General features: G+C 40.0%; 1 protein-coding gene across 5 annotated transcripts in view; it reads left to right on the top strand.

The window, feature by feature from the left end:
• The window catches only part of LOC126251578 (uncharacterized), a 111,087-nt gene that overhangs the window by 74,452 nt on the left and 9,057 nt on the right, over positions 1-27,578 (top strand). For 3 of the 5 annotated variants that reach the window (XM_049952106.1, XM_049952108.1, XM_049952107.1), the window contains 2 exons: positions 5,117-5,272; positions 18,447-19,882. In XM_049952106.1, coding sequence (XP_049808063.1) covers positions 5,117-5,272; positions 18,447-18,581 — 291 coding nt within the window. In that variant the 3' untranslated portion in view covers positions 18,582-19,882. Of the gene's footprint in view, positions 1-5,116; positions 5,273-18,446; positions 19,883-27,578 lie in introns of those variants that run through there. The other 2 variants (XR_007545759.1, XM_049952109.1) reach the window with 2 other exon arrangements.

Raw genomic sequence — 27,578 nt, 5'->3', positions numbered from 1 at the left:
ATGGGGACATTTAGTCAGCGCGAGAGCGTTACGGAGATGCTGAACAAGCTCCAGTGGCGGACACTTCAAGAAAGGCGTTACGCAATACGGAGAGGTTTATTATCGAAATTACGAGAGAGCACATTCCGGGAAGAGATGGGCAACATATTACTACCGCCCACATATATCTCGCGTAATGATCACAACGAAAAGATCCGAGAAATTAGAGCAAATACGGAGACTTACAAGCAGTCGTTCTTCCCACGCACAATTCGTGAATGGAACAGGGAAGGGGGGATCAGATAGTGGTACAATAAGTACCCTCCGCCACACACCGTAAGGTGGCTCGCGGAGTATAGATGTAGATGTAGATGTGAGGGAAGGATGGGGAAGGAAATCGGCCGTGCCCTTTCAAAGGAACCATCCCGGCATTTGCCTGAAGCGATTTTAGGGAAATCACGGAAAACCTAAATCAGGATGGCCGGAGACGGGATTGAACCGTCATCCTCCCGAATGCGAGTCCAGTGTGCTAACCACTGCGCCACCTCGCTCGGTCCATGCCTAGGACACTTTTCAAACCCAGCTTATAGTGGAAAACGGCTTTAGTTAATGAACTGGTGTCAACAGCAATGATTTTTATCCCCATGGCTGAACAGTGATTAGTTGCTTGTTACTTCTGTCATTCATTAATATACTTAGGAAAGAAAATACACAATACAATATAGAAATATACACTGATATTAAAACCAAAAACATACGCTATCAATAGCCAGTATCTACCATTTCCCAACAATCATACACCTCTTCTGGTAAACCTTCCGGGATGTAAGGTCGTGGTCCATGAAACTCTTCGGCTCCTAACGTTTCGTCCAGAGCTGCGCTGGACATCTTCAGAGGGGTGTTTCTCCTCCGGTGGACTTATATATCGTAGAAAGTGGGCGTGACCAGAGTTACATGTGATATGCAGAGATAATCTTTGTCATGCACAATGCTGACAACTAAGATCTTTCACACCCAGTATAAAGAACAAATCAGACCATGCAGCACAGTACACACAACATCAAAAATAACATCCGACAGCTAACACTAAACCCAAAGACATGAATATAATAAAATTGAGTGGCAGCATACACATCCTCATAAAGAGAGACTGTCAAATATATAGTACATTGACACTCAACAAAAGTCTGCTTAGTGATCAGATAAACATTGAAAACAAAACATTGTATGGCATCATTGAATACATACCAGATTAGAGCAACCAATCTCAAGTAATTTGAAGCTTATATACCATTCTGACTAAGGGAACCATGCTCTCATAAACACTGCTTCAGTACAGATAATTTTCTCCATGTGTTCAGTGTCACATACTGCAACAACATGAAGAATGTCTCTCCATCTTGGTAGTTCCACCAGTACTCTTTTCCAATTTTTATTTCATGCGTGGTACTTACTGGAATTAAGAAAAATAGGGAATGGAGGATCCACCAATATAACTTTCTTTTCACACAACCTATTTATTTAACAACATATAAACTGTGTTTAACAGATAATCGAAGCATATAACCATAAAATTTTCTTTAACAAAATGAAAAACTTGAAAAATTCTTTTGATCCTAAGCCTTAAGTTGAATAAGCTTTTGATCTTTGCAAAAGAAATCTGAAGTGCTGTATTGCAAAACACCAAACAATATGTCAATGATTACAATATGGCCGGACCTGCAGCCCGCCCGTTATCGGATTAAACAGCGGTGTTTACTACCGCGCTGGACACAGTCTCTCTTATTAAATGCCCTTCTGCAACACATGAAAACTATATAAACCCCACTGATGACAAGAGTGGTTCAGTTACTCAAAACAGATGATTTAACTTTTAATTTGAAAGCTTTATGTCGGAAGTTTCGGGGTTAAGATGCGCACCTGTGCTTAGGGGTTAAACATATTAGGAAACAATATGACAATGATAAGGCTTACTTCAAAGCCACCAATCTTTTAATTTCAACCGGCAACCAAGGTGCGACTGGATCCCATGGTGACAGTTGGCGTTAATGTTTTCAAAGTTAAACTGATTGTCAGTTATTAAGACCGCTCTGAAGGAACGTGTGAAAACATTACTTTTGAACACTTATTACAAGAGAACTAACTCGACAGAACCACAAGGTCCAGCTAAAATACACCAATAATTACCGGGATTTCGAACACGGAAACGAACACCTTAATACAACAGGTTGTTCAGATTATAGCTAATGACTGAGAAATGAGATTACACTCAAAGAATTAAACCGATTAACAGCTAAATCTAACCACAAGGTCCCTCTTTTGTTTAAAGGCGATCTGTGCCTTAGTAGAGTTGTTCCGACTGTATTTACGACAAAGAGCTGATTAATTAGAACATGGATACAAACAGAAAGGAAAGGCCATATAGTAGCAGGACAAATTCTCAAACGACAACTAGTGTCTTAGTACAATAATATTGCCTACATATGCGACCAAAGAGGCGACCGAGTACAACTCTGAGGGTCGGGTACAAACCAGAAAATAATAGGAAGGCAGGTAGACAATGAAGCACATCACCAAGAGGTTTAAAGAATGTTACTCCCATTTCTCAGCAAGCAATTCCATGGATCCACGGTGCGCCGGTCAAGTACTCAGGTATCTTCGCTCTGCAGAGGCCCTCCTAGCGCAGCTCGTGGCTTCGGCCACTCGGGCCTCGTGACTCTCTCTTGTCGCGATGCTACCGCCAATTCCCAAACTTCGTGACTCCCCCTCGGGCCAGCGAACCCCGTGTATATATCGGCAAGGAAAGACCTTCTAAGGACACAATCCACATGTAGCAACTCTACCTCATAGATATTGGCAATGGGTCGGCAAGAGGGGTAGTCGATGCTACACCTGAGCCACTGGCGCCAGACGGAACAGTCTACTAACTCAATGGCGCCACGGCTCATTAGCTTCTTCAGATATAAACATGCGAGAGCATTAATTGTTTTAGAAGCCATCTTTGGTTCATCTTCCCAGTACTGCTTCTGAAATAATACCAAGGACAGAATAATTACCTTTAAAAAATATTTACTTAACTTGCCCGTGGCCAGAAAGTGCTGTGCACTCGCTAATACAGAGGACTGTGAAAAAACTGCGTTGTGGTTGGAGGGTTCAAATGTGGATTGGATGCTATATACCTTCAGAGTTTTCCCTCCCTCTTCAGTGTGTGTCTGTACACTCCGCTCCAAGCCTCTGTGTTCCTGATACTTATACCTGTCCCTCCCTCTCATTATATCATTTTCAATATCTCTATCTCCACTCCTGTACTGCAATGAGAATTATTAGATTTCTTTAATTCTCATAGCGCCCTCCCCATTTTCCAAGTATTCCCGATATTATGTAAATGTGTTGCATCGCATAGAATATTCCGAGTGCTAAAAATAACGAATTTTCAGGAAAATTAATGTGCAACGTACACACGAACAAGACATCCGCATGTAAGCAGACATAGTCGATAAAAAACTATAAGTAAATGAACGGCACTACAGAAATCAGAGGACCAATCATTTTTGAATTTGAAAAATAAAGTAAATGTAAAACATCTTCAGTTTTCAGCCAACTATAGTGAGTTTTCTTAACTGTTTGAAGGGAAACAAATAAGTTGTGGCCGGCCGAAGTGGCAGTGCGGTTAAAGGCGCTGCAGTCTGGAACCGCAAGACCGCTACGGTCGCAGGTTCGAATCCTGCCTCGGGCATGGATGTTTGTGATGTCCTTAGGTTAGTTAGGTTTAACTAGTTCTAAGTTCTAGGGGACTAATGACCTCAGAAGTTGAGTCCCATAGTGCTCAGAGCCATTTGAACCATTTGAAATAAGTTGTGAAAATATCCTTTTAGTAAGTGCATGGATAGAATCAATTTTAATAAAGTAAATCCTCCATACTGCAAAAATACTTACAATTTCGTGATTTTTTACTAATATTATGAAATTAGGTTTATTTTTGTTATTCATACCACTGTTTTACTATCTGTAATTATGAAGGCAAATCAGACGAAGGCAGTTCATAACATTTTCAATAATAACGAAGAATTCCTTTCTATATAAAAATATTACCTATTTATTTATGTTAAAATTTTTTCTTCCGTTCCACGAGGATATTGTTTTTTGTTGTGTGGTTAGTTTGATTTCTGTCGTGTGGTTTAAACACAGGCGCCAACCGACCAAGGCATAAATTCCCGTCTACATATCCCGAGATAAGTTGTATACGGAAGCAGCAGTTCAAGTGCCGAAATGTTTACTTAGAACGGCTGCTGCCGATCTGCTTCCAAAGCCAAGTCCGGCGGAAATAGTGGTTCTCCTCATCTAGTGATCAGACAGCTAAACTATTGCTGCGCCAGTATCATTGGGCATGTAAGGTAACTGTATTAGCAGGGGACGTCCGTGAAAAACATACATTATTTAAAATATTCACCAAATGCACCGTTTTCTAGCTACAGTAATGAAATTTTGTACCATGGTTTTACATGGAATTAACAGATTTACTTTTGATTTTCTATGATTATATGTTTTTGACTTTTTGTGCAATTACAAAATTCTATTAAAAAAATAATATAAGGACATTTTTGTCAGAAACTGTTCTTGAGATTTCCATACTTTTTTTTAGTTTAACCTCTTTGCAAATCGACTAGGAGAATTTAAATAAATTTTGAATTTTAATACTGCAAGTATAATGAATTCGTGCAAAATTCCAAGCACTTTGCCCCATTCATCATCTTACGCTGAAAATTACAAAACCTACTCTTCAGGCCTAATTTACTAGGTTTTTAGAAATAAGTGTACAAAATTTCATAATTATAGCCTTCATAGACTCATAAACTTTAAAAAAATAACATAATTTTCGGGAAATGCTATTTAAAGCTGAACCTAAAGTTTTTTATTCTGTCACTTACTGTCCATGAGATGTACTAATAAATAAAATAAAACTGATTGGAAAGTGACGTTTTCGTTCAATTTCATGAACGTTCCTCCTTCAGAATCAACACACAAATGTCTCAGCATATCACCGCTCAGTCTCTGCTTGTTGCGCTGGCATATCGTCTATGCGTATTGCTGTTATAACTACCACACGCAGTTAACACCTTCCACTGTTATTCCGCAGCCTCCCCCTCAGAGCACGCCGCCGGGCGAGGGCGGCGACAACATGACGACCACCACGGAGTACGTGCTGACGCGCCAGGAGCTGCTGAGGATCGCGCGTCTCAACATCCGAGGGCTCGTGCGGCTCTTCAATCAGGAGGTCGACATTGCTGTCAACGTAAGTCGCGATCCACTGCTCATCTCTGCTGTGTGTAGAATACCATCCGAATAAACTATCTCATCCAGTGTACTCGTGGCCATTAATAAGACCTGTGTCCACCCTCGTCTTTATATGGCTTAAACTATTCTGGGGGACACCAACAGTTAGGTGTCTGAATGTCTATCCAGGAATGGCCGCCAATCATTCCTCAAGAACAGAAAAGACAGAAGGGAGTGATCCTGGACGCTGGAGTCCGGAACGGAGTCGACGTCCTGACTCACACCACAGATGTTCTATTGTGTTCAGGCCGGGACTCTGGGCAGGATAGTCCACTTAACGAATGTTGTTGTCCACAGGACATTGACTCACAGATGCTGCTTTATGACAGAGTGCATTGTCATGCTGGTACAGTCACGCTCTCCGAGTTGTTTCTCTACTGTATGCAACACGCAGTTCTGTAAAGTGATTTCTTATCCTTCCGCACTTAGCGTCTTGTTAATCACGAAAAGCAGCCCTGTACTACAACACGACCTCCTCTATACTTCACTATCGTCACTTGCCACGATAGCAGATATAGTTCTCCAGGCATTCACCAGACTCAAACCCCTCCTTGGGATTGTCAAAGGATACAGAGTGATTCATCACCTCAAATCACTCGTTTACAATTTTCCACAGTCGAGTGGCGTCTCTATTTACGCCACCTCCAAGGTCGTTTGTTATTGGCTACCGAAACTTTAGACATGAGATGTTCGACCACACTCATTCTGCTAGCCGGGTAGCACTTACAAAGTCACGAGTGGTTCCTTCTGCTGATTTCATGCGAGTTCTTGCAATCACATTTTGCAATACCCTACGGGCCCTGTCCTTCGGTACTGGAGATCTACCTGTTGCTGTTTTAACTGTGGTTGCTTCTTCGTGTTTTATTTCACAGCCTCATCACCCACAGTCGGCTGGGGCGGCTTTACAAGGGTTAAAACGTCCCTGATGAGTTTCTGCTTCAGATGACACTCAATGGCTAGCCTACACTCTAAGTCGCTGAACTCTTCTGGCAGATCGATTCTGCTATTACTGCTATAAACCAACTGGTTGCCACTTAACACAAGTGATTCTCCTTCTTCTTTGCCGTAGCCTTTATCACTTTTTCTAAGGGGTCGGCTATTTCAGGATTCGGAAGAGTTTATTAGCAGTCACACTATTCTCCCCATCTCGTTCTATAATGGTGGTCCCCGCTCGTAACACATAGTGGTTACTTCCGCATTACATAGTGGCGTCCGAATACTTCTGATGTTCATCCAGGAGACTGACACTGATGTCGACGTAAGTCGAGCCACAGATTTCTTCTCATATGGGCGTAGATTACCATCAAGTATTCCCCACAGTTACACGCACTTCCACCTCCAAGATAACACATAAAAGCAATTTTTCCTATTGTTGTCCCAATTGTTAGTTTTGCGTTTAGCACCGAAGGATTTAATGAGACAGTCCTGTAGTGTCTTATCTTCTTCTGGGATTATACAACAGAGCAACATTGATTCAATAATTCCATACACGCGGTTGCTACATAGCAGTTCATGTTCGGATTGTATCAATTTAGTGCTTATCAACTCAGATACTCACCAGTTCAATACAAGTCAAAATGCTTTGAAGAGAGTCATTCGATCTACAAATCAATAATACTGATCTTCTTGCGATGCAGCAAACTAGTTTAATGTACTTAAATATGAACATCGTTTCGAAATCCTTGTACTTGTTCTATACTAAATCATGAATTTCACTGATCTGCTTGCTGATAATTTGAAATAAGATCTAATTTATTGGATACTTATATTATCTAATGATTTTAGTTTTATAGGGTTCATTCATAGGAAAATCACACTCTACTTACATAAGACGGTAAAACTCTTAGCTTTCTGATTATTCATGTCAAGTGCTCTGCTCTACAGCGTAACATGGGGTAGGCTAGACTGTGAGGTAGGGAGATGAGCTAGACCCAGATAGGATCCGTGCGGTTTGCACAATGGCCAGCATTAGTGTAGTTTTTAGTCGGTTCCCCACGCTCGTTTAGGCAAATGCTGGGCTAGTTACCTAAATCCACCTCATATAATACGATTCATAAACAAATAAAATACGATAACACACAGAACAAAGTTCACGTTATATGCAGACAGATGTCCCCACGAAGGGCATCCGGCCACAGACTTAAATAATAAACTTCGTAAATCCTGAAAAAGCAGACCTCTTGGAAAACATGATAAACGCTACGAAAAAGAAAAAGAAGAATCACTTGCATTAAGTGACTAACCAGTTGGTTTATAACTTTAACGTTCTTACCCTACGTTACCAAATGTTGGTTTATTATAGTATTAACTGAAAGAAGAATTATTTATCATTGGAAAATATTGTGGTGGTAAAACAGTGACATTATTGTTGCAATATTTAGATAGTTACGTAAATCGATTATTTCATATTCAGTAGATCATGGCGAGAATTTCTATTGAAATTTAGCAGGACGAGTGAGTTTACAGATTACCAAACATCTGCGTGTGTAACATTCAGCTTACTTAGCGATTACTAATAGCACATGGGCTCAAGCGTAACAAAGTTAAACATACCACACGAACTAGTTCAAGTTAATGACAAAAATAAACACCTCTATCTTCGGTACCATAATATCGTTAATTCGTAGTTAATAATTTAGTTCTATAGTAAGAGAAATTTTCTGGAAGAAACGATATCAATTTAGATTTAAAATCTACTTCTTTCCTTGTCAGGCACTTTATGGTATTAGACAGACGACAAATGGTTTGTTGCTCAGTGTTGGACAGTTTTCTAGTTCGTACCTTTATGTGTCATGTAGGAACTTAGTTTTAGGTAATGAAGGTAGTTTTCTGCTTTCGCTCGTTTCTCCTTAATTAGTCCTTTCTAAATTTCATTACCTCAGAAACTTACGCCAGAAGACATTAGGTTCAAATATGAAAAGTATGTTAAGATGCTGGTTTGTTTGTTTCTCAAACTAAACGTTTTGTCAAGAGTAGAAATCTTTGAAATAGAAAGTAATATTTCTCTTTGTTCAGATTTATGTATATACACTCCTGGAAATGGAAAAAAGAACACATTGACACCGGTGTGTCAGACCCACCATACTTGCTCCGGACACTGCGAGAGGGCTGTACAAGCAATGATCACACGCACGGCACAGCGGACACACAAGGAACCGCGGTGTTGGGCGTCGAATGGCGCTAGCTGCGCAGCATTTGTGCACCGCCGCCGTCAGTGTCAGCCAGTTTGCCGTGGCATACGGAGCTCCATCGCAGTCTTTAACACTGGTAGCATGCCGCGACAGCGTGGACGTGAACCGTATGTGCAGTTGACGGACTTTGAGCGAGGGCGTATAGTGGGCATGCGGGAGGCCGGGTGGACGTACCGCCGAATTGCTCAACACGTGGGGCGTGAGGTCTCCACAGTACATCGATGTTGTCGCCAGTGGTCGGCGGAAGGTGCACGTGCCCGTCGACCTGGGACCGGACCGCAGCGACGCACGGATGCACGCCAAGACCGTAGGATCCTACGCAGTGCCGTAGGGGACCGCACCGCCACTTCCCAGCAAATTAGGGACACTGTTGCTCCTGGGGTATTGGCGAGGACCATTCGCAACCGTCTCCATGAAGCTGGGCTACGGTCCCGCACACCGTTAGGCCGTCTTCCGCTCACGCCCCAACATCGTGCAGCCCGCCTCCAGTGGTGTCGCGACAGGCGTGAATGGAGGGACGAATGGAGACGTGTCGTCTTCAGCGATGAGAGTCGCTTCTGCCTTGGTGCCAATGATGGTCGTATGCGTGTTTAGCGCCGTGCAGGTGAGCGCCACAATCAGGACTGCATACGACCGAGGCACACAGGGCCAACACCCGGCATCATGGTGTGGGGAGCGATCTCCTACACTGGCCGTACACCACTGGTGATCGTCGAGGGGACACTGAATAGTGCACGGTACATCCAAACCGTCATCGAACCCATCGTTCTACCATTCCTAGACCGGCAAGGGAACTTGCTGTTCCAACAGGACAATGCACGTCCGCATGTATCCCGTGCCACCCAACGTGCTCTAGAAGGTGTAAGTCAACTACCCTGGCCAGCAAGATCTCCGGATCTGTCCCCCATTGAGCATGTTTGGGACTGGATGAAGCGTCGCCTCACGCGGTCTGCACGTTCAGCACGAACGCTGGTCCAACTGAGGCGCCAGGTGGAAATGGCATGGCAAGCCGTTCCACAGGACTACATCCAGCATCTCTACGATCGTCTCCATGGGAGAATAGCAGCCTGCATTGCTGCGAAAGGTGGATATACACTGTACTAGTGCCGACATTGTGCATGCTCTGTTGCCTGTGTCTATGTGCCTGTGGTTCTGTCAGTGTGATCATGTGATGTATCTGACCCCAGGAATGTGTCAATAAAGCTTCCCCTTCCTGGGACAATGAATTCACGGTCTTCTTATTTCAATTTCCAGGAGTGTATATATAAATCTGAACATATATATATATATATATATATATATATATATATATATATATATATATATATATATATATATATACCCAAAAAGGTGAAATGTACTGCCCTACTTCTTGATCCCTGTTTATGTATCACACTGATTATTAATATATTCAGTTCGTTGAGCAGATGCAAATAACTCTTTTTAAAAAAGTTAGAGGTTAGTACATTTGCAGAGAAACATTTATTAATTTTTCAAATAAGTTTTAAGCATTTATTTTCTTCATCTCTAAAAGTATTATTTATAAAATTTGTTGCCTCTGCAAACGCGGCCATCCCTTTTTCATGTATGTTTGATAGATAAATTAAGGAAAAGCAATAAACCTATTCTTAAAGGCTGCATGTGTCCTTCATTTTTTGGTATTCACTGAAATGTTCTGTCTTTCTATCCTTGGCTATACTCTTAAGTACAACGCTTCCTCAAAATTTAGGAAAAATATGTCACTAGGAAAATTTTTGTCTTACAAAACGGCAACCTCAGTCACATTTTATACTTAACAAAACCATTACATCTACATGGATACTCCGCAAGCCATCGTACGCTCTGTGGCGGAGGATATCCTGCACCACATCTTGCCATTTCCCCTCCTGTTCCACTTTCTAACAGGGAAAAACGACTGTCTGTACGCCTCCGTATGACACTGATTTGTCGTATCAAAAAAACAACTGCCTGCAGTATTTGTTTTATTTGTGTAATATATCTATTTGTTCCCACCCATGAACCATGAACCTTGCCGTTGGTGCTGAGGCTTGCGAGCCTCAGCGATACAGATAGCCGTACCGTAGATGCAACCACAACGGAGGGGTATCTGTCGAGAGGCCAGACAAACGTGTGGTTCCTGAAGAGGGGCAGCAGCCTTTTCAATAGTTGCAGGGGCAACAGTCTGGATGATTGACTGATCTGGTCTTGCAACACTAACTAAAACGGCCTTGCAGTGCTGGTACTGCGAACGGCTGAAAGCAAGGGGAAAGTACAGCCCTAATTTTTCCCGAGATCATGCAGCTCTACTGTATTGTTAAATTATGATGACGTCCTCTTGGGTAAAATATTCCGGAGGTAAAATAGTCCCCCATTCGGATCTCTGGGTGGGGACTACTCAAAAGGACGTCGTTATCAGAAGAAAGAAATCTGACGTTCCACGGATCGGAGCGTGGAATGTCAGGTCACTTAATCGGGAAGGTAGGTTAGAAAAGTTAAAAAGAGAAATGGATAGGTTAAAGCTAGATATAGTGGGAATTAGTGAAGTTCGTTGGCAGGACAAACAAGACTTTTGGCCAGGTGAATACAGGGTTATAAATACAAAAATCAAATAGGGGTATTGCAGGAGTAGGATAAGCTACTACAAACAACATAGTGAACCCATTATTGAGGCCAAGATTGATTCGAAGCCCAAACCTACCACAGTAGAACAAGTTTATATGCCGACTAGCTCCGCAGATGACGAAGAGATTGATGAAATGTATGATGAGATAAAATAAATTATTCCGATAGTGAAGGGAGACGGTAATTTAATAGTCATGGGTGACAGGAATTCGATAGTAGGGAAACGAAGAGAAGGAATCGTATTAGGTGAATATGTAATGGGGGTAAGGAATGAAAGAGGAAGCCTGGTAGAATTTTGCACAGAGCGTAACTTAACCATAGCTAACACATGGTTCAACAACCATAAAAGAAGTTTGTATACATGGAAGAAGCCTGGAGATACTGAAAAGTTTCAGATAGATTATATAATGCTAAGACAGAGATTTAGGAACCAGGTTTTAAATTGTAAGACATTTCCAGGAGCAGATGTGGACTCTGACCACAACCTATTGGTTATGAACTGATTAAAACTGAAGAAACTGCAAAAAGGTGGCAATTTAAGAAAATGGGACCTGGATAAACTGACAAGACCAGAGGTTGTACAGAGTTTCAGGTAGAGAATAAGCGAACAATTGACAAGAATGGGGGAAAGAAATGCAGCAGAAGGAGAATGGGTAGCTTTGAGGGATGAAGTAGTGAAGGCAGCAGAGGATCAAGTAGGTAAAAAGACGAGGGCTAGTAGAAATCCTTGGGTAACAGAAGAAATATTGCATTTAATAGATGAAAGGAGAAAATATGAAAATGCAGTAAATGAAGCAGGCAAAAAGGAATACAAACGTCTCAAAAATGAGATCGACAGGAAGTGCAAAATGGCAAAGCAGGGATGGCAAGAGGACAAATATAAGGGTGTAGAGACTTATCTCACTAGGGGTAAGATAGATAATGCCTACAGGAAAATTAAAGAGACCTTTGGAGAAAAGAGAACCACTTGCATGAATATCAAGGGCTCAGATGGAAACCCAGTTCTAAGCAAAGACGGGAAAGCAGAAAGGTGGAAGGAGTATATATATAGAGGGTCTATACAAGAGCGATATTCTTGAGGACAATATTATGGAAGAGGATGTAGATGAAATGGGAGCTATGATACTGCGTGAAGAGTTTGACAGAGCACTGAAAGACCTGAGTCAAAACAAGGCCCCAGGAGTAGACAACATTCCATTAGAACGACTGACAGCCTTGGGAGAGCCAGTCCTGTCAAAACTCTACCATCTGGTGAGCAAGATGTATGAGACAGGCGAAATACCCTCAGACTTCAAGAAGAATATAATAATTCCAATCTCAAAGAAAGCAGGTGTTGACAGATGTGAAAATTACCGAACTATCAGGTTAATAAGTCACAGCTGCAAAATACTAACGCGAATTCTTTACAGACGAATGGAAAAACTGGTAGAAGCCGACCTCGGGGAAGATCAGTTTGAATTCCGTAGACATGTTGGAACACGTTAGGCAATACTGACCCTACGACTTATCTTAGAAAATAGATTAAGGAAAGGCAAACCTACGTTTCTAGCATTTGTAGACTTAGAGAAAGGTTTAGACAATGTTGACTGTAATATTCTCTTTCAAATTCTGAAGGCGGCAGGGATAAAATACGGGGAGCAAAGGGCCATTTACAATTTGTACAGAAACCAGAGGCAGTTATAAGAGTCGAGGGACATGAAAGGGATGCAGTGGATGGGAAGGGAAAGAGACAGGATTGTAGCCTCTTCCCGATGTTATTCAATCTGTATATTGAGCATGCAGTAAAGGAAACAAAAGAAAAATTCGGAATAGGAATTAAAATCCATGGAGAAGAAATACAAACTTTGAGGTTTGCCGATTACATTGTAATTCTGTCAGAGACAGCAAAGGTCCTAGCAGAGCAGCTGAACGGAATGGACAGTGTCTTGAAAGGAGGATACAAGATGAACATCAACAAAAGTAAAACGAGGATAATGGAATGTAGCCGAATTGAATCGGGTGATGCTAAGAGTATTAGATTAGGAAATGAGACGCTTAAAGTAGTAAATGTGTTTTGCTATTTGGGAAGCAAAATAACTGATGATGGTCGAAGTAGAGAGGATATAAAATGTAGACTGGCAATGGCAAGGAAAGTGTTTCTGAAGAAGAGAAATTTGTTAACATCGACTATAGATATGTGTCGGGAAGTCTTTTGTGAAAATATTTGCCGGCCGGGGTTGCCGAGCCGTTCTAGGCGCTACAGTCTGGAACCACGCGACCTCTCCTTTCGCAGGTTCGAATCCTGCCCCTGGGCATGGTTGTGTGTGATGGCCTTAGGCTACTTAGGTTTAAGTAGTTCTAAGTTCTAGGGAACTGATGACTTCAGAAGTTAAGTCCTATAGTGCTCAGAGCCATTTGAACCATTTTGAAAGTATTTCTACGGAGTGTAGCCATGTATGGAAGTTATACGTTGACGATAAGTAGTTTAGACTAAAAGAGAATAAAAGCTTTCGAAATGTGGTTATACAGAATAAGGATGAAGATTAGATGAGTAGATCACATAAATAATGAGTAGGTATTGAATAGAATTGGGGAGAAGAGATATTTGTGGCACAACTTGACGAGAAGAAAGGATCGGTTGGTAGGACATATTCTGAGGCATCAAGGGGATCACCAATTCAGTATTGGAGAGCAGCGTGGAGGGTAAAAATCGTAGATGGAGACCAAGAGATGAATACACTAAACAGATTCAGAGGGATGTAGGTTGCAGTAGGTACTGGGAAATGAAGAAGCTTGCACAGGATAGAGTAGCATGGAGAGCTTCATCAAACCAGTCTCTGGACTGAAGACCACAACAACAACATCTATTTGTTGGAGAGAAGAAGGAAGAATTTAGGTAGTTGTACAAAAGTATGTAGAGTGTGTGCTGTCTAGGTTTTGTAGTTTTTGTGAATTATTTAAGTCTTTAAATCTGCCTATTACATTTAAGTGCAGGCAATTTTTGCCCCCCCACCCCCCCCCCCCACCCCTTCTTGACATTGGTGAGACAACTTTTCTCATTGAAATATTTTTCAATATGGCAGAAAGAAATGCAGTTTCTGACTGTTGGTACCGATGTATTGTGTTGCCATTGCTGTTTTGAAATAAATCTCCTTTGTTGTTCAAGCAGTTGTACATTACTCGCAGTTCTAATAAAATGTCAGTGTCAGATGTTTCTCACAGAGGAAGAGGTGTCAGATATAATAAATGAAGCAAAAGAAGGTGATGAAAGTAATCCAGAAGAAGATTATTCAGTTGTGACGTACGATAGTGACACGGCAATTGAAAATGAGTCAAGTCCACGGAGTTCATCCCCTGATGAACAGCATGCAGCTGCTTCCAGCAAAGCTTCCAGCAAAGTGGTAGGGATTATGTTACTGCGACTCCAAGGCAAGTGCGCAGGTCAGTACAAAATATAGTGAATGTTCGTGAAGGTTTTACTAATGAAGGCTTGATCTCTAGTGTGTCAGAATCTTTCAACAACTTTATGGTATTTTGATACTCATGGGAACAAATAATGACACTAGACTGCCTCTTGACGACTTACGGGGCAACGTACTGGGACAGAATATCTACATTGCTACAATGAGTCGTATTCGATGTGGAGAACTTCTGTCGCTGATTAGATTTCATAATAAAGAAACAGGAACCGAAAGACGAAAGCAGGATTAGTCTTTCCCCCTTCGTGAAGTTTTCGACAAAATTGACGAAATGTTTGTGAAATATTACATATCAAGTGCAGATCTAACGATCGATGAAATGCTCTCCCTATTTCGAGGAAGATGTCCCTTTAAAGTCTTTATGAAAGACAAGCCTGGGAAATATGGCATTCTGATTAGGATGTTATCCGATGCACACGCCCAGTATGTTCCAAAAATTTAGGTCTATGCAGGGAAGGATAAACGGGCTGCTGAAGAAAGGAGTGCAAATGCAGTTGTTAGACGCCTTGTGAGTCCGCTGGCAGGAAGTGGAAGAAATTTAACAACAGATCGTTATTATACATGCATAGACCTAAACGAGCTTCTTTACAATGATGACAGGTTAACTTTGGTGGGAACATTGAAGAGTAACTGAAAACACATACCAGAACAGCTAAAGAAGACACACGGTCGAGCGCTGTTTTCCTCTTATTCACAGATCCGAAAACAGGCAATGCTGCAGTTACCTTGGTCTCATACATCTCCGAACTGAAGCCTACTAAGAATCTCCTACTTATTTCCACACAACCCAATCCTAACAAGGTGGATGAGTCGACAGACAGAGAGAAAAAAAAAGACAAACATCGATCTCTACTACAATGAAACAAAAGGGGGCACAGACGGCATTGATCAAATGACACGACATCATTCAGTAAAACTAGGGACGAGAAGGTGTTCATTATCTCTCTTTTTCACCTTGACAGATATTGCCTGCTGGAATGATTTTAATGATAAGCGATCCAAACTGGAATATGAAGAAGCATAATGTAAGGAGGCTGTATCTGCTAGAATTAGGTCAACACGTAGTTAGACCAGCTGTGGATGAGAGAGCAAATAATATCATGGATTTACAAAAGCCTGTCATCTCTGCAGTGGAAAGTGTTCTAGGGAAAACGCGACCCAGCGTTACTACAACTGTTCAATCTGTTGAATTTATTCAAGAGGAAGATGTCACACCTGTTTGAAAAATAAAAACTCTAAAAAGGGAAAAGACAAGATGACAAAAGTGTCTATAGTTTGTTGCAGGTATTCCAAATATTTGGTTCCACTCATTCTGCAAAAACGATCATATGCAAAGGTTGTGAAATTGAAAGTGAAAGTGAGTAGAAAGGAAAAACTCATATGTAATTTCTGACTTTGATTTTCTATTTTCTTATTTGTGGTTTGCTATTGTACGTTCCTATGTGATTTGTTAATATAAAATTTATGTATATGAAAGTGTTAGATTCATGATAAAAATATAATAATATTTCTCATATTCATTACTTTATTTATTGTATTTTTATATGTCATAATGTTCCTGATTAGCTGTGGAAAGTGTGTTGCAACATAGTAAAGAAATTCCTAGATCATTAAATAATCAAAAGAAAATAAACAAATGAACAAAAAATGTTAAAAAGTGAAAAGAATGTGAGGGCAACTTTTGCCTGCCCTCCCCCCCCCCCCCCCCCCCTAGACATCCATGTGACAGATCCGAGCTAAGTGGTGCTAGGATTAAAATTGATCTACGCCTCCCACTACTGGCTTGGTTACTTGGATAGCTTGTGATGATATGTCGGCACAGTTTACAAGAAGCTTTCACAGAAAAAAATCCTCATGGCGGACAAATGCAAAAATATCGTGTTTTTTATGAAGAATATAGCTGTTTATGGTTTAAAACACATGTTCATTCATCGTTGTTCACCCACAGCAATACACATGACATCTGATAAGATTACTTCCGTCGCTAATATTTTTATATATTTTCTGATTTGTTACAAGGTGTCATGTGTACAATGTACCGTAATGAGACTGAGAAAGACACTTTACTGGATATTTAACGTAATTACAATCGAATTTAAGTATAGTTACTTCACATACAGGACTATATATAAGACCAAAATATTTACATGGATAACAGTAGTCTGTATTTAATTCATTTACATTTGTACACAGAATTTTACAGATAAAACTGCTACTTCTACAACCATTACAGCTATTATTGCTTTATGGGGTTTACAACAAATAAACTTGTCCTTCTGATTTAGAAATCTGTCTGTCAGGCGTGTTATGTCATTAGGTAAAATACGAAGATGTTGGAAGCAGAAGTTATTGCTCCTTTTTAGCTGAGTTTGATTTCAACGAAAAGGACAATCGTAATATTCACTTTTCTGTACTGCAAGGCAGAATTATTCCTTTCACTTTCCTGAGACAAAATATGTTGTAGAAGACAGAACGATTTTGTACAATGATTTATTTCCTTCTCAAAAATCAATACTTAAGAAATTGATGGTGTATAACAGTTCTGAATAAAGATAATCACAGTATATTAACATACTGAATTGTTTGAAGGCAAGATTTTGATTTATTTTCTAACTATTGACTGCATGTTAAATTTACCGCTAAAGCCTTAAGTCTTGATGTTTGAAAATGAATATGCTTTTTATACGCTTTCTTTTACTTAACTGTTTACGCAAAGAGAACTAATTTTTATTATTTTGAATAAAAACCAAAGCCATTTCCAAACATACTGTAACATAAGATGAATCTTGTTGGAATCGTATTAAAAATTACTCGCCAGATAGAAAAGTCTCGCCCTACTACCTCTGTTGAATGGTAAAGCAAAGCTATCAGTAGTCATTTTGTTTAACGTGGCTCCAGCTCTTAGCTACACCATTAACATCATAAAAATTGTATAAAATCTGATATCATATAACTCGAAATTGATATTTCTACAGCCAAATAACTTCGATTGATGACATTTTATTACTTAATTCTGTAGAATGTTCTGAGTAAACAATGAACTGTCGAATAACATTCCTGGAATCCAGATGGTGGGTTTATTATTATTGGCAATGGTAGAAAAAATTGTAATTATTTGAGTTGTACAGTAAATTCGCTTGCAAATACTTCGAAGGATTGTTAGAGTTTAAGAATTTTTAGCATATTGCAGCCCCGTCAACAACTGTAATAGACTAATATATTGAACAATCCGCCTCAGTTGCGAAAATTTTCTGGTCTTTACCCAGGTTTCGGCTAGAACAATTTAGCCTTCTTTAGAAGCATAATATTACTATAACATGCCAGAGTAAGACACAGTCAACATTAAAAATTAAAACCTATAGTACCGTGGTTCCATGTCGAGTTAAAACTATTTAACTGAAGTCCAGGCCCGGCATCATTTCACCACGCCGTCGGTTGGCAGCGGCAACTACGTTGGCACTGACTCATTCAGTGCCAACGTAGTTGCCACTGCCGCTGCCGCTGCCAACCGACCGCGTGGTGAAGTGATGCCGGGACTGGACTTCAGTTAAGTAGTTTTAACTCGACATGGAACCTCGGTACTATAGGTTTTAATTTGTCATGTTGATTGTGCCTTACTCTGGCATGTTATAGTAATGTCTTGCTTCTGAAGAAGGCTAGATTATTCTAGCCAAAACCATGGTAAAGACCAGCAAATTTTCACAGCTGAGGCGGATTGTTCAATATATTGTTAGAGCATTGCCTCTGAAAACACCTCTCATTTTGTTGTTTGGAAACAGGACAGCTGTCTCTTAAAAGTTGGTCTACTTTGCAATGGACAAAGTTGATACTGCCTCTTATACTGGATGTTAACCATTTGCAGGATTCGTATCGCAATGTGGCACAAACACGTGCCGAGTTCCGCGAGTCTCTCCGGCAAGCTCTGCGGCCAGCTACGACCACGACCACGACGACCACTACGCAAAGGACCACGACCTCAGACAGCAACGAAGTCTAAGGTCGGGCACAGCCAGCGGTTGCTCATAACCTCAAGAGCATGACACTTCTTTCATGGTGACCTTATTTTCTCTAAGGAGAAACTGTGCAATTAACATTCTTCGTAAGTTTAGTAGTAATACCATCTCCATTCCAAACTATCATGGTGTACTCTATGTTGCTGTGAGTGCAATCGTCGTGTCTAGAGTGATGTATCTGAAGGCTCACAAAGGTAGTTTCATGTTGAGGATTATCTTAAAATATTAAAACGATGTTTTTATTGTGTTCTCTTAGGTTGTGAATACAGAAGTGCCATTGTCTGAATGTACAGGGTGCAGCATAAATAACATTCACATATAGAAGGGTAATTCGTACGTATTTCAGAGATCTCTGGATACGTGAATCAAGAAACCTCTAAATAATTAATTTATAGAAAGCACTTATGATACAATTTTCAGTCATAATATCTACTAAGGGGTCATCATTAGTGACAAACACTGATGAAGACGTTTGCGGAAGTTGTCTATGGCTTCTGGAATCAGCATGAACTAATGGTAGTAGTGACTTCTGGCATTTCGTACTATTATTAAACGTATTAGCAGAATCTTTCGTTGGTTCTTGGTAGAACAACATTTTAATAAATGAAAAGCACCAGTTTGCTTTTGTTCTACAATATTGTAGAACAAAAGCAAACTGCTGCTTTCCATTTGTTATTATTAAACGATTCGGGAGCAGCGTACATCAATGAAACGTAACTTTGAAGTGTCCACGATCAAACTTTTCGCGTAATTCCAGATGACCTAATGGTACAGTGTGTGTCAAGACGTAACAGAATGAGATGACTGAAAAACATGTCTTTCAAAGTTGAAAACGAACATACAGAAGCCTAGGCTGTGAAACCATACTACAGAAAGTTTCAGAATTTTTTTCATGTGGTATCATCGTGGAAGAAGTGCGGCTTCCACTCGTCGAATTCAATATCACTACATCTAACAGCTACATCGAACATATGAGACACATGTTATTTAAATTTGGGTCAGTTACCAATCGGCCTCCACGCAACATTTTGTCAGGTTAGTACAATAGGTATACAAAAACTGCCACTCGTAAAATTACACATCAGAATATCATCAATAACGAATGTTACTAGGACGATTTTATTTTTAAAAATAATTAAAGCATTGCTTGTCAGTGACATGTATAAACATAAATAACTTTTATAGTTCCTTTTTTCATTTGCCTTTTATGTCGCTACGGTACCTTATGTTTCAGAGATAACCTTCATCACTTTCATTAAATGAATGTATATAAATATTTATTCATGTCTATACGTCAAATAAAATTAAAAAGTGATATTTCCTTAATGTTAGCGTTTCGTGTTTACTGTTTATTTGCTATTACTCCTACGCCCTAAGGACTATTTCGTTGTAGGATTTACTAACAAGGTAAGCACGTAAATGCAGCATGTTTCGGAAAGAAAATCCATATTTCGAATGCACATATTTTTTAAGGTATACAACATACAAGTATGAGCCTTGGGACAAATGTTTAGATTACAGATGTTCAATATGCACTCCACTAGCGACAAGAACGAAATTGAAACTAGAATCCCTCCCATACTTGGGTAAGCACGTCCATCGTCAATGGTGTGTAACAGGATGGATTCGGTTCTTCACGTCTTCTGGTTTCTGCGGTACTGTTGTGCGCAAACGTTGACTTTAATAAAAATCCACAGGAAGAAGTCACAGGGCGACAAATCTGGTGGCCGTGGAGATCAGACGAGGAGTGCTAAGTTACCGGGTGTTTGACGACCAATCTAACGGCTTGGTAGAGAGTCTCGTTCAGAGATTCACATACTTGATGTCTCCAGTGAGGGGATGCCCCATATTGTTGAAAAATGAAGTTGTCCTTGTACAGCCTCGGACACAACACGTTTGTAACATAGTAAGATACAGCTGGCCAGCCCGGTTAGCCGTGAGGTATAATTCACGGCTTTCCGGACTGGGAAGGGGCGCCTGGTCCCGGCACGGATCCGCCCGGCGAACTTGTGTCGAGGTCCGGTTAGCCGGCCAGTCTGTGGATGGCTTTTAGGCGGTTTTCCATCTGTCTCGACGATTGCGGGCTGGTTCCCCTCATTCCACCTCAGCTACACTATGTCGGCGTTTGCTGCGCAAACAAGTTCTGCACGTACGCTTACAGCACCATTACTCTAACAAGCAAACGTAGGAGTTACAGTCGTCTGGTGTGAGACGTTCCCTGTGGGGGTCCACCGAGGGCCGAACCGCACAATAACCCTGAAAGAGTGGTTCGGTGTGGGACGGCAGAGGGCTGAAGTGGACTGCGGTAGTCGTCGTAGTGTTGTGGACCACAGAAGCTGCGGCGGGGACGGAGCCTCTCCGCTCGTTTCCAGGCCCCCGGTTAACATACAATACAATACAAGATACAGCTGACCGTTAATAGTGTTTCCGTCAAAGAAGAATGGGCCGAAAAGAATGAGTGGGATATCATATAAAAACATATAGATTCGTGTGAATCTCGTACTCGTTCAATGTGTGCATGTAGGTTCTGTAGGTCGCAAATTCTGACATTGCGTTTGTAAACTTTCCTACTAACGTAGAAATTCGCTTTATTACTGAACACGATGCGTTGTGCGAAAGGGTTATCATTGTCAGCAGCATTCTAAACCTCGTCAGAAAATGCCACATGCTTGCGTTTGTCGTCATGACGCAGAACCTGTAACATCTGTAAACTGCACGGCTTCAAATCACCGTCATCACAAAGCACGCCAAACTGTTTTTGTTGGCAGTTGTAACTTCCGACTGGTACGACGAATTGATTTTGTAGGAATACGTTGGAAAGCGGTTTGATTTCGTGCAACATTTTTGTCGCAAAGACAAGGACTGCCGGGACTCTTTCCTTTAACCCCACATCCTATGTATAGAAACCGTCGATGCCAACTGCAAATTTTCCGTCCATTCGGAGGAGTAGTTTGGTGCCTGGACGTGAAACATCTTTTCACCGTAATCACGGAGGTACTCTTAGCAAACTAGAGAACACAGAATGATCTCTGCTCTGGAGTAGCCAACCATACAGAAGATAACCTACGACTAGCGACAGTGAATATACACTAGACAATGTATTCGTTCTTCCAATAACTGAGCCATGGCGCACGGATTGATAGTTTTGACAATATAATACTTTGTAATATGTATATTCTTTTTGAATCAGTCTATATATTAATGGCTATGTTAGGTGTAATTGAGTAAGTAAACAGCTTCACTTATCTTTAATTTCATGACTCTCTGGATATAAAAAATAATGCAAGATGTTAGGACTGATGACGGAATTTTAATTAATAAATTCTTCAACGGCACATGTAAGACAAGGGACAGGGGTCACACAAATGCAAATATATTGCCATGGAGCGAAATATAGCATCGCGATATGATCATCGTGAGATATTCTAAGAATCTAATATATTGCTGAAATTTTCTCTTGCTGAAATAGATATACAGTAACTACAGATTTGTTCATATAGTTAAGAAACAAGAACGTGACATAATTATTATGCATAGACGAAATCTAATTTTTGATTAAACTTCAGTTCAGCAAAATGATTTTGACGATGTCCTGATAATTTTTTTGCCTGGTTTTAGTTCTGATTCTTGATTTTGTTTATTATCTTCATCAGCTTTCGCCTAATTTGTCCCAGTATTCATTTTATTCTGGGAACACGCCTAGTCTTTGTTTTTACATATTTGCTACACCTGATGTCCTAAGTATTAAATCTTTCATTATTGTAACATAGGAGCTCAGATTTCCTTGACCGCATGATAGGGACTTCAAACGAAGGAGCAGTAATGCTGAATTTTCTGCCTGAAGTATCGTATGTTGTTTCCATAACAACTAAATTTTACTTTCCCAGAAACCTTCCAACAAATTTAAACTTTCCCTCACATAATCTGCTATCAATTTCACGTGATCTTTATACATCATATAGGCTCAATAATTTACCACTGTTGATATCATCTGATACTACTTGGTTCTTTGCCTTGTGATCATCCACACTTAAGGAGAGCAGTGGAAATAAAGTTGAAAGGAAATGGGATGGACTCCTTCCATGAAATTATTTCAGTAAAATCAGTCTTCATACCATAGTGAGTAATTTATTTCAATTTGTGGTGTGTTTCAGTCTATTACAGAATAAACATCAGACCATTTTACTCTGTGAAATAAAGTAATACACTTTCTTAGAGGATAAAGGTCTTGAATACAGTCATAAGAATAACATAATATAAAAGTAGGCTGATATACCATTAGTGACAGTAGGAGACAGTGGCATTACATAAAATGTAATAGCGAATGTAAAATGCTAAAGTCCGTGATAAGAGACAAATAAAATTAAATAACATTTTCAAGAAATTCGAAAGATTCATGAATGTTGTCATACATATAAACATATTTTAAATATGGAAATAGTATAAATAATAAATTGTACAAGAAGTAAAAAAATGAACCAAAAAGGTCAGTCCATATTTACATACACTGTGATCAAAAGTATGCGGACACCCCCAAAACATACGTTTCTCACATTATCTGCATTGTGCTGCCACCTACTGCCAGGTACTCCATATCAGCGACCTCAGTAGCCATTACATATCGTGAGAGAGCAGAATGGGGCGCTCCGTGGAACTCACAGACTTCGAACGTGGCCAGATGATTGGGTGTCACTTGTATCATACGTATGTATGCGGAATTTCCACACTCCTACACATCCCTAGGTCCACTGTTTCCGATGTGATAGTGAAGTGGAAACGTGAAGGGACACGTACAACACAAAAGCCGGCCGGTGTGGCCGTGCGGCTCTAGGCGCTTCAGTCTGGAACCTCGTGACCGCTACGGTCGCAGGTTCATATCCTGCCTCGGGCATGGATGTGTGTGATGTCCTTAGGTTAGTTAGGTTTAAGTAATTCTACGTTCTAGGTGACTGATGACCACAGATGTTAAGTCCCATAGTGCTCAGAGCCATTTGAACTATTTTGAACAACATAAAAGCGTACAGGCCAACCTCGTCTGTTGACTGACAGAGACCGCCGATGGTTGAAGAGACTCGTAATGTATAATAGACAGACATTTATTAAGAGCATCACAAAGGAATTGCAAACTGCATCAGGATCCACTGCAAATACTATGACAGCTAGGCGGGAGGTCAGAAAATTTGGATCTCATGGTCGAGCGGCTGCTCGTAAGGCACACATGCCGGTAAATGCCAAACGACACCTCGCTTGATGTAAGGAGCGTAAACATTGGACGATTGAACTATGGATAAAAGTTGTGTGGAGTGATGAATCACGGTACATAATGTGTCGATCCGAAGGCAGGGTGTGGGTACGGCGAATGATAGGTGAACGTCATCTGCCAGCGTGTGAAGTACGAAAAGTAAGATTCCGAGGCGGTGGTGCTATGGTGGGGTCGTGTTTTTCATGGAGGGGGCTTGCACCCCTTGTTGTTTTGCGTGGCACTATCACAGCACACGCCTACATTGATGTTTTAAGCACCTTCTTGCTTCCAACTGTTGAAGAGCAATGCGGGGATGCCGATTGCATATGTCAACACGATCGAGCACCTGTTCATAATGCACGGTCTGTGGCGGAGTGGTTACACGACAGTAACATCCCTGTAATGGACTGGCCTGCACAGAGTCCTGACCTGAATCCTATAGAACACGTATGGGATGTTATGGAACGCCGACTTCGTGCAAGGCCTCACCGATCGGCATCAACACCTGTCCTCAGTAACAGCACTCCTTTGAGCCAACGCCATATTGAATACAAGCACTGCCGATGGAGGGCACTACGAACTTGTAAGTCATTGTCAGTCAAATGTCCGGACACTTCTGATCACATAGTGTAGCTCTCTGCAAACGCTACTATACTAAGCACATGAAGGGAACATCCTAATTATAGTACATGAGCAGGCTTATATTTCTAAGACTTTCAAATTTCTTCCAGAAACGATATCACAGAGGTTGAAAAAGAGCTAATATCAAAGTTTCAAACAAAGTTTAAAACAATTAAATGATGACAATAATTATCTTTTTCTGCCAAATCACAAAAGTTCTCTTAAGATTATGAGTCCACATGTTCTGAAATTAAGGTCTCCCATCCATCCCATTGTCATTAACAAGAATTGTCCATCATAAAAAGAAGACAGAAAATCAACTAGTATTCTGGAACCTTTTTATGTCTTCAAGAAAAATTTCTCTAAAAAATGCGTCTCGATTAGCTGAACAAATTTACAGAGGCAGTATTTCTCTTGGTGTTACGTGTGAATCACTGGATATTACCAAGCTTTACACCACTATTCCAATTACAGAAACTATTGCAATTATTAAAGATAGCCTCATCAAGCATAAAGTTTTGAACTTACTGGAAATTTTGGAGTCATTCCGTTACTCAAGCTTAACTTATCCTTCAACTCTTTTTCATATATAGAGAAAATTTACTTTCAAAAAGATGGCCTTGCTTTGGTAACTCCCTGATAGGCTGTTTATTTGTTAATTACCGAGAAACACAATATTTTAACGTAACTGTGATACACACAGTAAAGCCATCTTTACAAAAGATACGTATATGATAACCTCATGGTCTATAAAACCTTCCAAAAAGAAATTGAATTCCTGACAATTATGCTTAACAGTATTCACCTAAATTTGCGTTTCACTGTTCAATATGATGTCCACAACAACATTAGTTTTCTAGATAGCAAATTACATCATAATAGTAAACATCAGTTTTCTATCCCAGAAAACCTATAACTTGTGATGTAGTTTTTAACGCCTCTTCTTGGTAATCATTTGGATATAAAAGGCACTTCTTCAGTCCATGATTTTACGTTTCTAAAGCTGTCATAAGAAACAGATGCAATTCAGAAGGGATTGAACGTGATCAAACAGATCTACAACTAATAACTATGACATTGAATATTTTGATGCTCTGTTTACTAATTTAAAATGCCTTATGAAAATCTAGTTCAAGCCACAATTAAAGGCAACTATAGATCTACTAAAATGGCCTATCTAGGGGATGTCCATGAAAAGATTAATACACTGCTGAAATACTGAATTAACCATAGCCCTTTCAACGAATAACCTTTCGCATAATAAGTCAAGGGAAACAACTGACAACCGTAGTAGCGCTATATCTGAACTCCAGAGTTTGTAAAATAATGTGTAACACTTGTGACACAATTACGTAAGTCAGACAGACAGATTACTACTAATAGTCTCAAAGTTCTCTCCATGGTTCCTAAAACTGGTTTACTTAATTCCTTACAGGAACCTGAAATCTCTATTCGTCATAAATAGTAACAGTCGTCTTTCCTTAATGAGCTGTAAGATTTTAGAGGGAAGTTTTTCGATATTTTTATGAATTCGTTTAAAATTCCCAGCTCTTCTCGTTCATAGATTTCACTATATATATGACATTATTATATCACTTGTTGTCTTTATATCTATTACGTATTTTAATCAAGCACAGATTTTCTCGATATATGTTACATACTATTTTCCTTCTTTTTCTGTTAACTTTCCATTTATTTCTTCACTAGTTTATAGGGTTCTGTGCCGCAGTCTATAAAAACGGGACCCTCACAGGACCGCTTCATTGTCTGTCGGTCTGTCTGTTAAGACACCTTCTTCTCGTGAGCAGATTGGAGTACCAAATTCGAATTTATGTCACACATTATGGTCTATGCTCCCTTGGCAGTGTAACAATTTTAAGGTTCTAAGTCAATGCAATCAAAAGATTCGGCCAGTTATGTCACATATTTTGACTCACTCATCAAAACCTGTAAGCTACTCGCCATTGAGCTTTAATCATAAAATTTAACTAATAGCACGGTTTCACAGTACAAGTAAAGAACAAATCAGAAAATCGTTAATTTGTAATTATGTCAAAACGAAAAAAATACTTTTATCTTTTTTATCCACCTGTCTCTAAGACCTCTTTTTCTCTGGAACAGAATGCTGCATCAAGCTTAAATCTATGTAATATATTTTGAAACTCGCAAACCCACTGATCAAAATCTATAGGGTACTTTCCGTTGATGCAGAATCATGAAATTTGGCGGGAAGCAAGGTTTCACAGTAGAAGCAAAGTAAAAAAATATGAAAGTTGTTAAATTATAATTACACCAAACAAAAACTACTTCCGCCATTTCAACATACATTGCATTGATCATCTGTCAAAATCATAATACATGAACATCACTGTGCGTGCATAAAAATGTAAGTTATAGTCACGTTTTAGGACGTAATTAAAAATATTTTATTAACGTTTCAATATCTACTTATATAGATTGCATAGAGTGAAGTCCCGTGCTTGATTCTTTTGTATGTGTGGGCTAGTCTGAGAAACTGCTGCAGAGATTATGGTAAGGTCTTAAAATTTCAAGGATCGGTATCTTGCCAGTATATGTTTCGAAAACAGGCAAAAATCGTTGAACTTCTCGATCCCCAGGATGGATTAAGTTTGCACAGAACCTTCTGTGCTGAGTTATAATTGCACTTGGTCTTTTTACATTTGAACGAAATTTTCTTCAAATACAAAATACTTTTATTGTACATAATGTTTTAAGTTTATTCTTTTTATTATGCACATTGTATAAAGTCAGACCTGCCCATAATTTACGCTTCTCATACATCTGGTTAATCTAATTGTAGGACACTTACACATTATTCGTAACTGTATTTATATATCATACTTACTACATGTCTGACCTGACAAGTATAAACCGCGCGACCACTACGGTCGCAGGTCCGAATCCTGCCTCGGGCATGGATGTGTGTGATGTCCTTAGGTTAGTGAGGTTTAAGTAGTTCTAAGTTCTAGGGGACTGATGACCTCAGAAGTTAAGTCCCATAGTACTCAGAGCCATTTGAACCATTTTTGAACCTGACAAGTATACCTTATGGCAATTTACAGTTTATGTTTCTATTCTCTTACTTTACTGTTTCAGC

The sequence above is a fragment of the Schistocerca nitens genome, chromosome 4, assembly GCF_023898315.1.
Source record: "Schistocerca nitens isolate TAMUIC-IGC-003100 chromosome 4, iqSchNite1.1, whole genome shotgun sequence".
Lineage (NCBI taxonomy): Eukaryota > Metazoa > Arthropoda > Insecta > Orthoptera > Acrididae > Schistocerca > Schistocerca nitens.
This window is presented reverse-complemented; position numbering and strand designations above follow the sequence as displayed.